Source organism: Fukomys damarensis, unplaced genomic scaffold, assembly GCF_012274545.1.
Source record: "Fukomys damarensis isolate Sample0158 unplaced genomic scaffold, DMR_v1.0_HiC HiC_scaffold_16, whole genome shotgun sequence".
In the NCBI taxonomy this organism is placed as follows: domain Eukaryota; kingdom Metazoa; phylum Chordata; class Mammalia; order Rodentia; family Bathyergidae; genus Fukomys; species Fukomys damarensis.
The window spans coordinates 53,074,883-53,091,813 of NW_022900928.1; the positions used below are offsets into that span (position 1 = coordinate 53,074,883).

A 16,931-nucleotide genomic window follows, 5' to 3' on the forward strand; every position below is an offset into this window, starting at 1 on the left:
ATATATATATATATGTTGATGATAATGGTATAATCATTTTCCCAGCGATTTACTTACTGAGCACTAACTGTATCATAGGTGCTGGGCCAAGTATTCCTATCATTTTAAAGTTTTGTACCAGTTCCAATTTTAAAGATGCAAAAGCAAGGGGTAAGAAACGTATTTAATATCACATCACTGGAAGCTATTGAAATCTGTCTTCAATTCAGAGTGTGCTTTATAGTTCAGCTCTTGTCTCATGTGCCTCTGCTTCCTGTTGGAGGAGTCTATGGTAGGTGCTGTAAACAAACAATAGAAGACTGAAATTCTAAGCACATCAAAGTTGGAAGGTAAGAATCATTCCTTATCAGTTATCTTAATGTTACTTGTAAATCTTCCCATGGTTCACAGAAGTGAAATATGAACTAAGAATTTACAGTTGGGTTTTCTAAAAGTGTATGCACATAGACCATGTAGATGTGATTCTACTGCAGTGGGCTCTGGTGGTTCTGGCACCCCTCAGACAGTCTCAAGGAAGTCTCCAAGCACCTGGACAGCTGCTGAGGTAGGGAGAGTAGAGATGGTCCATCAGAGGCACAAAAGTGGAAAGGAAACATGAGGAAAGAGGTGATCTAGTCCTGTTTACCAGCTTCTTGTCATTTCCCAAGGGCACTTTGATTCCTAACAAACTATTCCTAAGGCTCAAATTTCCCTAACACCTACCATTCCCTAAGTAGGAGTTGTATAACAGTTGTGTCTAACCCCTAGAGCAGTGATGGTGAATCTTTCTGAGAGCAGGTGCCCAAAGTAACACAAAACCCACTTATTAATGCAAAGTGACAACACTGCATTAAACATGAATACTGAGGTTTAAGTCTACAAAAATATAAGTACATTAACATCTTTTGTCTTTTGGTACCGGTGATGGTGATTGAACTCGGGTCCTTGCGCTTGCAAGGCAGGCCACTGAACTGCTGAGCTAAATCCCAGCAACATCTTTTGTCTTAAAAGAAAAGTAATAATAGAGCTTTCAATGATGCAAACAACTTTTTATTGAAAAGTAAAAATTTGCATTTGGCATGCATTTGCACAATTAAAGTTATCTTTGCTGTTGTCCCTACCCATGCTGATAATCTGTCAAACCTTGGCTGGGGTGACTTGGCTGACAGAGAGGCCTCTGCATGATCACTGCAGCATGTGTGTCCTATCTTTGCCACCACTGCCCTAGAGAGTTTAGTTTTCTAAAAATCACTAAATATACTTGATGAGGGCTTGCCATTTTTAATTTCCTGTCTCTCTACTAACTTATACAAGCTCACTTTCAGTTTTGAACCTAAACTATGGAGTTTATAAACATTGCTTTAAAGTCTCTCCAAGTAAAACATAAATATGAATACAATGATTTTCCCAACAGAGTGGACCAGACAAATGTGATAATTACCTATTCAGCAACTATCGAGCAGCAGAGTTTTGTCAAAGAGCCACAGTACAAGAGTCTCTAAATATCTAAAGTTCAAGCTCATTTTACCTCTTGGAATCCAGCCACCAATGCAGCCCCAATTACCTTCTGTAGTGTCAAAAGACTACTAGAAGGGAAAAAATAAATACACTTTAGGGGAGAAGATCAAGAGGCCAAGAGGAAAATATACAAAAAAATTACAACTACCACCATTTCTTTAAAGCACAAGTGAATGTACTGACGCGGAGTAAATGAGTTAAGGGAGTGATGTTAAATAGTTTGCATCCAAACTACAGAGGCTGTTGAATAGTCTACTTAGCACTGGAGTGATAAGTCTGTTCCATGACCCCAAATGGCTCAAATGAAAATATTCCTTCTTCCCGAGCCTATATATATGTGTATATATTGCTTTCCATCAAAGTTGTGTTGCCTTCAATACACTGTTAGAGTTAGGGTATTTCTAATTGATTTATTAACCACTCAATTTAGAACCAAAGCATCACAGATGGCAGACACATTTGTACTAATGGAGCTTAATGTTTTAAGGTAACAAGAACTTTCACCAACTTATCCATCACAATTGTAACATTCCAAGTCTGCTCTGTCCATGACCAACTCAGAACAGATGCATTGTTGAACAAATTAAAAGGGAAATAAATATAGAAATCAAATGTTCATACTTCAATTTTAATGCTAAACAGCATTGCATGAATGCATAATAATGTAAATTATGTTTGATGGATTTTTTTCACTAAGATGAACTATTAAACACTAAGTGAATTCTACATCAGAACATTGCAAATGGAAAAAATAACGTGATAATACTGGTTCCACTTATAATTTGAAAAAAATCCTATTAGATTATGAATGAAGCAAGGGGTTTTCTATTCTAAATGTAATTCTTACAAAATAAAAGCCCAGATTGTCACTGCTGTGTTCATCCATACTCAATGTTAAATGAATTAGTGAAGAAGATACAGTGGACCCTTGAGTTACAACCAGCCTCATAAGAAAACAACTTGGGTTATGACTGGAATTTTAGTTTTAATTTATGACCAAAGTCTTGAATTATGACCTGAATGTCTATCTTTCCTGTGTGGGGTTAAATGAAAAATCCTGGGCCAGTGTCTCTCTAAGAACATTGAGATCTACCTGGAAGTAAGCGTGGTCTAAAATTGCACAGGAGTGAAACTTTGAAGGCTGCATAGAGGAGCCTGAGTCTTCAATTGACCCAGTGGTTGATGACACTGTCACTATAGCAGAGTCCGTAGGCTTGGAGGTAGACAGTGGTGATGTTGAGGAAGTGGGCCAGGAGCACTCAGAGGAACTGTCTACAGAGGGGCTTCAGCAACTTCTGGCTGAGCAACAGAGAATGGCAGCTGAGGAGCTTTCTGAAGAGGAGGGGGAGTAGCAACAATCAGTGCAGAAAAGTTGTTCTGAAATCAAGGAAATCTTGAAAAAATGGACAGAGCTTCAAACATCTATAGAGAAGACCCACCCAAACAGAGAAAAAGCTAATTGTTGCATTCACTTGCTTAATAATAATGTCATGTCACACTGCAGAACAGAGTGAAAGACAGAAACAGACAACCTTAGACCAGTTTTTAGTTCTGAAAAGGTTGAGACCTAGTGAGCCAGAAGCAGGTCGTAGTGAGCTACAGAGTCTCCCAAGGAGAGAAAGGCCACCAGAGAGCCAGATTCCTGATGTTCTTATGCAAGGGGACCGTCCTTCCAAATAATAACCATCTTCTATTTCCTCCTCCCTTTCTGCAAACCAAAGATGTCAACTTGAATGGTGAGTACAGTAAGAAATTGTTGTTTCTGGTAGACGAGGCACATTTCATAACTTTTTGGTGAATACACTAGGAAAATTATTGATGTTTCTGGTAAATTACACAGATAATACAACTCTTTTTCATTAAAAAAAGGTTGGTTAAGGGGTGCTTTGGGAGGTTCGGAATGCATTATGGCTATTTCTGTTATTTCGTATGGGAAAAATAGTCTTGACTTACATGCAAATTGAATTACAACCAGCCCTCTGGAATGAGTTGAGTTTGTAATCTAAGAGTCCACTATACCTAATTGAGTATGATGCAACAGCTCAAATTAACTGTACTATAGATTTTGGCTCAATATGAGATTGAACATTTTCTAACAATGAGAATCATTTAAAGCTGGAAATAGTTGCTGAGCTGTTTAAGTAGAGGTGAGACTACAAATAGCCATGAGTGTAGCAAAGAAGATTCATACTCTTGATTCTGAGTGAATCCAATGATCTGGAAGGTGCTTGCCAATCCTGAAGCTCTGTAATTATAACAGACCTGCCCAAATCTGGGTCATCATTTAAACAGAAATCATCAGGACTTTTTTTTTTCCTGTGATGAGATTCATGGACAACTTTTCAAACCAAAAAAAGAAAAAAAATTTTTTAGCTTTTCTTAAAATCTCTTCATACCTTCTATCTTGCTATATATTTACCTTGCTTCAATTAAATCTAAGGTGATTTCATATCTGCTTTACTAAAAACTACTTCTCTTTTTCTATTAACTGTTCTTTCTTTCTGAATGCATGGCCTAAAGATTGATTTGGTAGATGCAAGTGGCATTCCTTATGATTAAAAGCTTTAACATTATGGCCAAGGGGTAAGAACAATATTTGTCACATAAATTACTAAAGTACATTCACCCTCACACTGCTATATTTTATGATAAAAATGACCTCTTTATTTTAAAAAAAACAGTGTCTGTTTTTAATCATAAGGTGGTTTAGCTACTTACCAGCAAAGAATAATATATCTTGAAGCCAGGTTTAGCCACAAAGTAGTCATCAGACTTGAATGTTATTTTGATTTGGTTTGTTCTTGATGTTATCCTGGGAGGAACTTCCTTGTGTCCACACCATCTTCCTCTAATAATGGCGCTTGTTTCAGATACATCTTCAACTTCCACAAAATCATACCTAGAAGCAATTTGACATAAACTGTTTTAATTAAAACATTTTTAAGTTTACAATTTCAAAATTAAAACTAATGTGATTTCTCATCACCTATTGATGGAAATGAGAGCTAATTTGGGGATTAGGCTTTCCCAACTCAAACTTTAATAATTAATTATAAGAAAAAAATATATATATTCAATTATGACTATTCCCAAATCAATCAATAATTAAAATATGCCACTTTCTGAGCAACTAGCTTAGAAAATCTTCTTGAAAAAAACTAATGACTGCAATCTCTTGGAATATTTTATATGTAGCTAAAGTTATTTGCCCAAATACTAATTTTATAAAGTTTTTTTTAAATCTACTTTGAATTAATTCATCACAGTTGTGCTTTCTTGAGGACAGAATGAATATCTCCATAACTTATAGAATCAGCAGACTCATTACAGAAAATAAATGGACATGGATATGATTTGTATTTTTTTTTTGAAGCTTGTTTTTGGAGGATCTCATCATAAAATGTGACATTTGCTATAAATGAAAGTATATAATCTTGGGGAGCAATTTTTGCTAACCAATACTAGGAAAATCTCAGCTAGCCAAAGCAGGGTACTCCAAACAGGCTCACTTTGAGCATTGATCAGACAAATGGGATCCCAGGACTGTGAGAAACATGAAGGCCTGTTTCATTATTCTGTGTGACCTTTTAATCTCCAGGTTCCCCGTCACCATCTCATCATCCCCTCACACAGCAAGACGTCTCCAGCACCACAGTTTACATCGCCTTGTGATCGTTTAATCTATGTTTTACCCCTTGCAACCTTGGAACATCTTACTTAATTGGCTGAACTGTCTGTCCTTCAGCTCTAGTTACAGAGTCTCACTCCTTATCTCTACCCTTCCCTGAGTGACTTTAGATGTTGAACTCATCTGCAAAGGATAGGCAGTGGCAGAAGTCTCAGATTCATCTTATATTTGTCCTGTTACAAGTACCACAAGGAACCAACCTAAAAACCAGTAGGTCTGAATATAAAGATAAAAACAAACATGAATTTACTAGTTTTTCCCAAGTACTTCTAGCCCTTATTGGTTTGGAAAGGGTTAATCTAAGGAATGGGTGAAAAACAATGATATTGTGACTAAATTTCTTTGACAGTAATTTATGAGCCTTTCTGTCCTTTGCCTCAGTTTCCTTAAGAGGAAAACAAGACGACCTATATAATTTTACCAGCTGAATACCTCTTGGGTGCTGTGTAGATTAATTACTTAATGTTTATATGGTGCTTGGAAGGTGAAAAATATTAACAAAGAATCATTATTCAAACCATAAAATATTACAGTGTAAACATCAAGAAGACTTTGGAACAGATGGTAGGAAATCAATTGCTTTTCATTTTCTACGTAATATGTATAAATCATATTTATTGCACAAAGCACAAACATAATTGAAATTTTGTTAATAACACAATAGGTAAGTTTTCTTTTGAAAAAAATACATCAGTTTAATTATAACTGAGTCTAAAGTCAAGAATGCACCACTGATTTTGTTAGGAAGGATTCTGGAGCAAGTCTCTAATCTAATTCTTTCCCTTCTTCTGTTTTGTTCTCTCTTCTACCTCATTCCATAAATTCTGAGGATTTGATGAAGGATTCAGAAAGGATATCAGTTTAACTCTCAGTCACCCATTTTCTAGGTCAAGATGTTGAAAAGACTCACTCTCAGGATCAAAACTTTAGCTCATTAATGGTTTCCCTTCTGTGATATAGTAGCATATATTATATATATATATATAATTGTATATAAATGTGATCTCTATTCCTATGTTCCTACTTAAAGTCTCTTGAAATACCTGAGTGATAGGGTGAGAGAAGTATCTTCGTTATTCATAATAAGCCCCTTTTAACCAAACCTGAGTTATTCTAATGGGGTGGAATCTTGTAGGCCCCTAAGTGGCTTCAAAATGAGGCAATCACAGGAAGGCTGAGGCAGGATTAGAGGGTTAGAACATTTAGCCCAGAGAACTTTGCCCAGAGAAGAGGCCTAGAGATTGCACCTAAGCACCAATGGTCAATGATTTAATCTACTGTGCCTTCATGATGACTTCCACAAACATCTCTACATGTGGGGTTCAGAGAGCTTCTGTGTTGGTGAAGTCATCAACAAAGCCCTTGGAAGATCATACACAGGGAAGGTGTCCTTCTCATGCACCTCACCTCATTTACCTCTTCTACTTGGCTGTTTCTGAGTTACATCTTCTATAATGAACAGGTAAGAATAAGTAAAGCACTTCTTTGAGTTTTGTGAAGCCAAGGAGCGGGTGCTGAACTACCTGATTTAGGACTGCTTGGTCAGAAATATGGAGGGGTTGTGACCAGCTACTGATATTAAAGGTGGGGCATCTGGTGGGATGGCATCCCTAACTTGTGGGATCACACGCTAACTTGAAGTAGATAGTGTTACAACTGAACTGATTTATAGGACACCAACTGCTGCTGGAGTATTATCTGGTGTGGGAGAAAGAAAAGGCCCACATATGTGATGTCAAAAGTGTTTTGTGAGTAGAAACAGATCATGGCACTTTCTATATCATCGTCTTTAACAATCTTTAATAGTTTTTTTTCAATTATTATTTTTTTTTTTTGCCAGCACAGAAAATTAGTTCTCCCTTTCAAGGTTGGAAAGACACAAGATCAGCATTAGTTTATTATCTTCGTAAATATTAACTGGCTCTCCATATGTGTATTTGTTCTGCTTTCTAGCATACATTATCCTCTATGGTCTTAGAAAGTAATAGTCACTGTTGTTATTCTCAGGGAAAAAAGCAACATAATAAAAGCTGTCAGGATAATAAACATGCAACAAAGGACGAAGGAATTTGAGGCCTCTCTTATTATTCAAAGGGAAATAAACCTGCTGAAAGGATTTAGCAGTTCAGTAGTTCATTGGCAATGCAGAACAAGTGCTTGCAGTAAAGTATAAAAAAGTGGGAAAAAATCCTCCAAAGGTCTTATACATGATAATTAAGCAAGTAAGATGCTGTGCGTAGACAATTCAGAGAACAACAGTCTGGACTTTCTCTGATAAATATGCTAAGAAGGGAGAAGATTATCGGCCACAGCTTTCATCTTCTACCCCTGGTCAAAAGCTGGGAAATAGACATCTGAGAAGCGTACAAATCAGAGGCTTGCCTCCTTTTTCTTCCCACACATGTCTGAGCCCCTAAAACTATGAATTTAGAGTAAAACTCTAATGCAGTCCTCAGCCACCATATTCTCCTAGTGCCAGAAAAGTCCTGGTTATAATGGCCTAGGTGAGCCCCTAGAGCTGAGCAGAGTTTTATCCCTTCTAAGATCACGGCAGGCTTTGACTAGGGTCACAAACTGCAGCCCAGGTGACCTGGGTATTGGATGCATCTAGCTGCTCACAAAGGCTGTTCTGTGCCTGGAGAAGTCATGGGACTCTCTCTAGATTCCATCCCTCTTTGGAGACAGGCAATCATGCCAGCTGCCAAAGTATGTTTCTGTGAGCCATGCCATGCCATCAAGCCCTCCACAGAAGCAGGCCACGTTACTTTGTTTGCTAGGGCTGACACAGGCTTTTTGCAGAAGAAGGCACACTTCTTGTGTAGGCCCACAGGCCTCAAAAGGAACGATTACTGTGATGTTACTAATACATCTTTTCTTTTCTTCTCTCTCTCTCTTTTTTTTTTTTTCTCTCTCTCTTTTTTTTTTTTTCTCTCTCTCTTTTTTTTTTTTTCTCTCTCTCTTTTTTTTTTTTTCTCTCTCTCTTTTTTTTTTTTTCTCTCTCTCTTTTTTTTTTTTTCTCTCTCTCTTTTTTTTTTTTTCTCTCTCTCTTTTTTTTTTTTCACTTTACAATATACCCTCAAAGGGATCTTTTTCCTCACTTACCTACAGATATCATTCTCTGCTTCTTCTAATCCAAACTGATGGTCAAATGCTAGCTGTATCCTTGTTTTTTCTTGGGAATGGAGCCACCATGTCAGAAGCAGATTCCTGGGGTAACTGTTAGGGAAGCGGGGACTCTGCAGGTGTCCGTTTCCCGTCACCTGGATGGTTTCCTCTTTCCGGTACAAGTCTGTGAGGTGATTGCTCTCTGTTAGTAATCACAACTTGTAGAAATTAGTATGTTGCTCCACTTATGGGACACCAAAAAAAGAACAATTTATAATATATCACATTTTAAAGCAGTTCTTAATTTTGTTTACAAATGTAAGATTAAATAGTAGCCTTCAGTTTAAGTAAACAATATACATTTCTACTGCTCCCATCTCCCTAAATTCTTCACCAATTTTGATGCCTATTATTTCGCAGTTTGTGGGCTATCTTACTTTTGACACGCAATAATTAACAATTATCCTATGCACCTCGGGTTCATTTAGATTGGAATAAAAATCAGCAGATAGTTTCAATAGTTCATCTTCCTCCTTTTCTGTATAATACAAATAAATATTTTTTTACACTGACTGTGTAACAATATATTGCCATTGACTAGCATAGGACCTACAGACATATATAATATTGCTGAATAAATGAATGAGTGAAAAACAAATGTAGAGACTCTAAGAGTGTTTGAAGGTCATTTATTTTATACTCAAATTACATTTTTTCCAGTGAGTTTTTCTGCCTTGATAATAATCATAATATTTCTTCTGTGGCTTCTGTGATTTAAATTCATTTCCTATTGTATTTTCTGTTTGATGTATAGTAAGATATTTATCTGGTTTTGTACCAGGTTCCTGTGAAGAAGATCAAAATCCATAGAATTTCCCAAATGGTGGAAGTATCTTTGTTTTTCTTCGTTAACCCCTAAAATCACATCTGCATTCATGTTAATAGGACAGTTTACAGAGGGTCCCTACATAGTACCAGAATGAGGGCTGACCAGAAAGACCAACAAGTGGTTAAAAATACAGGGCTTTCAGTCTTGGGAAATCAGCATGATCTGCCAAACTCCAAAAATGTAGGCAGAGGTAGAGACACCAATTGTACCATCAATAATGTAATCAATCATGTCTATGCAATGAAACCCAAATTAAAACAAAATAAAATAAAACAAAAACATCTGTGGACACCAAGGCCTGAAAAAGCTTTGGATTTGTGACATGCACAGCACTGACACTCGAGAGCCGAAGGGTGATGCAAAATGAGGACCCAGATCCCGATGACACAGATACACGGAACCCTCTTGGCTCTCACCCTATTTCTTTATTTTGCTGATTCTAATTTGTTTGTTTTTAATAAAACTTTAATGGTAATAATCATGCTTTCCTCAGGCCTGTGAATAATTCTGGAAAATTATCAAACCTAAAGGGCTGTTGGGAACCTTGATTTTGTAGCCAATAGGTCAAGACTTCAGGTGGCCTCAGGGGTCCCCTAAACTTTCAGCTGGTTCTGAAGTATGAAGTATGTGGAACCTGTGCTTTTAACCCATGGACAGTGATCTAACTCTGAGAGTGGAAATCAGAATTGCATTGCGCAGTGATTGATCCCTCTTCCATATCTGCTATTACTTAAGACTTCTTTGCGTTTTGGATTTTTTCGTTTTGTTTTGTTTTTTGAGGCAGGGTCTCACTATGTAGTTGAGACTGACCTGGAACTCACTGTGTAGCCCAGGCTGGTCTTGAACTCACAGCGATCCTCCTGCCTCAGCCTCCCAAGTGCTGGGATTACAGGAGTGTGCTACCACGCCCGGCTGGATTTGGGCTTTTTAGCAGCCACCATAAACAGACTTCCAACTGCATTCCATTTGTTTTCTACATAAAGTTTACTGTGAGGCCTATAATTCAGTAAGCCTAGTAAGGGAGGCTAAATTGGTTTATAGAAAGCACTTTAAGATAGGGATTTTGATGGTGACTTTTGAAGCTTCCAAAATAAGACAGGGAAGATGAACATAAATTTGCAGCCTCTCTTAGAGTTTCCGTGTGTGTGTTCCTATGGAAGTGTAAATTTTCTAAAATGTTAGTGGCAACTAGATACCATTTGCCACAAATAGAAGAAATCATAAATCTAAATATATAGCCATTAAATTTAAAAATATCCATCTCAGGAGTTCATAGCCTCGTTTGTAAAATAAGGGGATTGGGGGCACATTTTTTCTTTAGTCTTTTTTTAGCAGTAATATTCTGTGTGTGTGTGTGTGTGTGTGTGTGTGTGTGTGTGTGTGTGTTTCCAGTTCCAGATGCTATACCATATTCTTATATAATTTAAGAATATTTTAAGAATTGTTCCTATCTGGTTCCTATCTGTTTTCCACCTGGAAAACAAAACTGGTGCATAATGCAGAAGTATAAATATGACACAAAAGAAGGCAGGGAAACTAGAGGGTGGTGAGGTAAAGTGTGTGCATGGGATCACGGTCTGAGGCCTGTCCAAAGCACAGTCTACCTGGGCCAAGGGAGACAGTGGGTGCTACAAGCTTTATAGGCAAACTAGGGAAATACTTGGAGGCCAGGCAGCTGTGTCTGTACTTGATGTGAGAGGAAACAGGTAAGTTCTAGAATAAATAAGCAGCCTGCTGAAAGGGAGATTAACCTGTAGGTTCTGCTAAAGATGAACCACAGGGAGAATGCTATCAGAGGGGTCAGTGTCTACTATCTCCTAAGAAGTAGTTGCTAGGGTAAAAGGTTGTGACCAAGCAAGGCAATTGTCATTGAAGTGGCAAAAAACGCTAAGGAATGGGTCAGAGAGAGCAGAATATTAAATTCAGGGACTATACCCTGTGCGGTATTTCTGATATTCAAGGCAACTTCAAGGAGGAAATTTCTAAAAGAAACACAAGTCCAGTTTTGCTGTGATAGTTCAAGTGAACAGTTCAAGTAAAAATGTTAGCAGGTCTGGGAATCTGAGGCCAGATGTGCGCTGAGAGAACTGATGTGAGGCCTAGGGCTTAGAGAGGGAAGAGGAAGCCTCGGAAACCACTGAGCCCTCAGAGGGAGGCAGTGTCTTAACAAGGTAGGGATGGGTTTGGTGTTGGTGGGCACATCGGGGGCACAGCTTATGACAAAAGGAATGAGGGGTGAAGTCAGAAATACTGGCTGGAGAAATGGCCGGAGAGAAGTCTCATCTAAGATTGCCCAGAGAAGGGACAATTTCAGGACCATGGAGAAAAAGGTCAATAATGCCAAACTCCGAAGCATGACTGAGGAGACCACAGACGGAAAAAAGACCACAGAACTTGGCAATAATAAAATCAATGACATCCACATTTTGATAGATTTTGTAAGTGTGAAAGGGAGCTACTTATTTAAGAGTATCATTAAAGGTTAGATTGTCTTAAAGATACAAACTCTGAAACATTACATTTGAAATGCCAATTATATTTTAAGAAGGCTGTGGAAAGAATGGAGAGAGAGATTTGCCTTCTTACATAATTTAAGATAATACTTCTTTCCAATTCTGTAAATTTATCCCAGATCTGCATTGCCCAATATTGAACTACAGTGGGAAGAAATATTTTTTCAGCCTTAGTTTTCCTTAAAAATAAAATTCTGACAAAATATATCTACATAAAGTAAATATGAAAAATAGAAAACTCTAGGTGTTCTGTGCCAGGCACATGTCCTAAGGATTTTGTTCATTTAATTTGTAAAGTCTGATCACTTTGCACAACTGATGTGTGTGTGTGTGCATGTGTGTGCGCACATGCATAGTCATGTATACTTATCACAACTGTCTGAAATAACCCCATTTGAGATATGAAGATTCTGGGGAGGAGAGGTGAAATATCTTGCTGGAGGTCACAGAGCTACTTAGGGCAGAGTCAGAGACCGAACCGAGGCAACCTCGCCGCACAGCTGATGCTCTTTAGCACTGTGAAACAGGAGGTATTCTTTCTTAGTACGAACTTGGTAGAGGCCATTTAAGATTCTTGGCTATCTGCAACACCCGTTAACTTCTGAAGCACTTTGTTTACATGTAATTTATAACTTCATGCCAACTCACGGCTATTCTTAGACAGAGTTAGAATGAATTATAGTTACAGAGAACAGCCTATCAGGTTAAACCGGAGATAACAACAAAGTATTATATACAAAGTCACATTCCTGAACAAAAGCACTACCTTTGGTGTGCTAATAATAGCTAACAATTACGGAGTAATTATTATGTATCAAGCATTCCAGCCAGTGGTTTAAACTCACTGCTTCGTTTAATCTCAAAAACAAAACTATTACAATTGTTAAAGTCTCATTTTACAAAGGAAATTCTGAGACTAAGAAATCCATGAGCTAAAGGCAAAAAAGCCAGTGGTGAAATCAAGATCTGACTTGAAGCAATCTACTTTCACTTGATCTTAGCCAAAAGGCCGAGAAGCGATTGAAGCAATCTACTTTCAGAGCATACATGCTTACCCAGAGCATGCACTAGCTGTTAAACTACAAAACAAGAAATAAATCACCCTTCATCAATACAGAATAATTTCTATGTATATTTATAGGGCAAGGATATGGTCTTATTTTGCATCTTAATATAAAAGTTTTTACCTTAATAAATTCTGAACTACATATTTGACTTTAAAAAGCCAGTTAAAAAGAAAAAAAGACCAAAATGCTATATTTGTCTATTCTGTCCCCGACCTTTAAAAAAGTCAGTTTACCCAACCACATATTCCAGGTATTTGTAAAATATCACTGCAGGCATTAGCATCTGTCTCTGGAATTTACTGTTTCTCAAAGTGTTGGTCCATAGACGAGCATCACTGGCATCATCCAGGAGCTTGTGAGGAACATAAATTCTCAGGTTTTAATCGAGAACCACAGAAATAGAAATACTGGGGACAAGGTCCAGAACCACACATTCTAGTAAGCTCCACAGGCAATTCTGATGCACCAGAAAGTTGAGAACTACTGACCATTTGCGCAACCTTCCCACCCCTACCCCGTAGTGGTGATTGAATCAGGATCTTGAGCTTGTGAGGTAGATGCAGTGTCACTGGGCTAAATCCCCGGCCACACTTTCTACTATCCTGTTTTTTATTTCCTGTTTTATAATTTCTGGTGCACAGGGACCTAGGGTAAGGGCTACCTATCTCTGACCTTGACACTAAGCAGTTGGATTGCACCCTATATCTTAGCTTTCCTCATCAATAGGAAAGTCACATGTCTGTGTTCCAGAAGGCTTATGTAGTAGTCTGTCATCACACATGTAATAATGCCTAAGGAGAAACAAAACTATGAATAATGGTAATACTCTACTTTGTGTCTTCTGCTGGAACTTCAGTTAGTATTATCTATGACAACATAAGGGAAAAAACAGAATTTTTGAAATAAGAATTAAAATACATGACCAATGATTCCATGGGAACAAACAATGGTGTGATTTACAGCTCTGCTACCTCATGCAAATTCAATGCAACAGTACAGACATATTTACCCAAATGTCCCTGTGAGACATCCAGGAGCCACCAGGAATCATGAATCCTACATTCTTTAGTTAATAAACCGAAAACCCAGAAGAGTCACAGAGTCAGGAAATTCCCTACTTGTAAAGGGGTTATTACCAAATTTCATTCGAAAATGTCTGTTTCATGTTGTGTTGGTTAAGGTGGAGTGTCAACCTGATTGGCCTTAAATTCTATGGGAGGAATGGTGGAGCACACTTTTAGGTGTGTCTGGATTGGTCATAAATGTATCCGGTCCTTCACCCCTTCCTCTCTGGCACTGTCCCCCTGCTCTTCTTTCCAGCTGCCATAAACCAAGCAGCTTTGCTTTGCACACTTTCTTGATGTTTCTGCCTTGGAGCCAGATGACCGTGGACTAAATCCCCTTAAAATGTGAACCAAATTAAACTTCCCTAGCAACAGAAAAGCTGACCCTTACCACGATTCGAGAACACGTCACAGCCACATTGCTTGGAATGTAGCTGAAAGACATGTAAACCACATAGTTGCACTTTTACTGCTAAACAACTCTAAATAAGCTAATTTTTTGTAGGGTAAAATACACTTTATGCACATCCATTTTGTAAACTTATAGAAATAAGTTGACAGAAAGTAGCAAGTAAATATTGCTTTGATTCTGTTTTTTTGAAGGAATTAAGTTTTTGTTCCTTTAACAGGCATCAAAAACAAAGAGAAATTAAAATAATTTGTTGCAAGTCAAAAGAATGGAAGGCTAGTACAGGATGTGCAAGAGCTGACCCTTGAATTCAGCTCTATCATGTTGTAGTCCTGATAACTTTCTCCAGTACTACAGATAGCAGCATTAGATACACTGTATCATCTTTGTGGGTTCTTTGCTTCCTAACCTAACACTTCAGGATAATGGAACATTTAAGATTTTTTTGTTCAGATTCAAGTTGATGCGACACTTAAGCAATTTTCTTTCAAGGGTACAGAATTGCCAGTGGATTGACGATGGCTAACAGGCAAGATAAAGAGCCGCAGAGCATGGGGACCTGAAATCCAAAATTTCAATGGGACACTTAGATACTTTTTATACCTAAAAACAATATTGTAGTCTCATATTATCTATAGTAAAGGTGCAAATGGATAATTTTAACAAATTGGCCAAACATATCATTTAGGAAAATTTTTATTTCTCATCCATTGGTACAGTGTCCCAGCACACAGCTACCACTTAGCACGTCATGCTGGAAATGTTACGGAAGAACAGCATCTTTTAATTTAGAAATGACCCACTGTATCATTTGCTTTTTTCAAAGTTAAGATTTCTTTCCTAGGCTGGCTGAGTACATGAGATAAAAACTGAAATACTAAAAGGTGCTTTATAATCTATTTGAAAGTTTAATACAAAAATAGAAAAAAAAAAAAACTTCCAAATATCAAATTCCTGAGGGAAAAGACTATGTCTCATCACTCATCAATGTAACCCCAGTGCCTTGCCAGTCTGGACATATGGAGACATTCAAAATAAATCTGTTAAATACTACATGGATGGTTACTGCAAATAATGCATAAGTGAGCTTTTCTTTCTAACTGTGAGGCAGATAGGAGGAAATAAGATAACAAATAAAAAGCAATTTAATAAAAAATAAAATTGTAAAATGCTTCAAATGTTTAATTTCTGAGAAATTCAATTCTGGTGTTGCCAGTGGGCCTGGACATTTATGGGAACACATTTAGTATGAACACTCAGGTTTCTTTTTGAGAGTACTTCATTAAAATGATCTTGTTTTCTTCTAGTTTAGCTCTTACTTATGAAATGACTACCTCCATTTTCTGGATTATTTCCATCAAGTAATCTAGTAGCTGTCCAGTAACTGTACTCTACCATACTTTAAAAATTTGTGATCCAGAAAGTAGGGATAAACAACACTCTTGTAAAAGAAGGAGCATTTGCTCTAATATTTGAGGTATTTTTTCAGACTTATTAATACTAAACAATGTGTGAAATCAATTGACGATTTCCCACAGATTCCTACCCTATTCAACTAATGTAGAATGGCAACCCAAGCAGGGAGAGTCAAATATTGGTTTTGTTCTTCACAAGTGTAGTGCTATTATTATCACTACTCAACCACCTCAAATGATTTCTGCAATTGCCTTTAACAAATACAAACATACAATAGAAAAATGTCCTAGGATGAAAACCAGAACCTCAACTGATGAGATATGGTGTAGCATATCATTGAAGAGGCACAAGAGAAACACAAAAGAGATGGAGAATAAAAGAGAGTAGTAGAGCAGGAAATCCCCAGTTTAACAGTGAATAGGTCGATTTGTAGAATGAACTGTAAAATACACAACTGAGATAAGAATGAGTTTAACCATACAATTTTGCATGAATTATCTCCTAACTTAAAAAGTACAGGGTTGGAATCTCATCATATGAACTGAAAAAGGTGAAAATTAAATTGTAACAGTGTTAGTTTGAAAATCAGCATGAAGGTTTATTGGATAATTTTTTCTTCAGAGCTTACTAAGATGCCGAGGCTTGCAGTTAATGAACTAAAATCCTCCTCAAAATATCGATAGTATGGTCTTCCTCAAGAAATTTTGGGTTAATATCTTGTGCATATTCCTAGTGAAAACCAGTTTTGCAGTAACTCACACCAGCCTCCTAAAAACAATTTAATCTGTGGCCCACTTTTAAAGTACTCAAAGCTGATTACCAGTCACCTGTTTAGAATTCTCCATTAGAGATTTTTCCAAGAATTCACAGTGGCAATAAAAATCCTTTGTATATTTGATAGCTTAGGATGGAAAGAGTTGATTGCATGCTAGTTGAGATCATACATGTCTATATGCGTGTATGTATCAATTATGTGTATATAGTATGTACATGTTACATTAATTATGTGCATGTGTTATACATATCATATATACACATATATTTTCTTTAATATATATGATATACACAACATATATATCATATATAACATATATACACACATATTTTCTTTAACTATGGTTCCATTTGGCATGAACCACTACATTAGTGCCTTATAACCAATTCTGTAACAATTGGAGATCGTGTTTTTGGAGAGTAGTTATCTTATTACTCCACAACCTAAAATTATTCTTCAAGCATCTGAGTTAACCACCAAAAAAAAAAAAAGAAGAAGAAAAAAAAAG

The 16,931-nt window shown here is 37.1% G+C and overlaps 1 protein-coding gene across 4 annotated transcripts in view; it reads right to left on the minus strand.

Annotated features, from left to right (window-relative positions):
* The window catches only part of Pdgfd (platelet derived growth factor D), a 250,296-nt gene that overhangs the window by 77,757 nt on the left and 155,608 nt on the right, over positions 1-16,931 (minus strand). For 3 of the 4 annotated variants that reach the window (XM_010642064.2, XM_010642063.2, XM_010642065.3), the window contains exons 2-3: positions 8,288-8,492; positions 4,216-4,396 (exon numbers count right to left, since the gene is read on the minus strand). In XM_010642064.2, coding sequence (XP_010640366.1) covers positions 4,216-4,396; positions 8,288-8,492 — 386 coding nt within the window. The remainder of the gene's footprint in view (positions 1-4,215; positions 4,397-8,287; positions 8,493-16,931) is intronic. The other variant, XM_019210350.2, reaches the window with a different exon arrangement.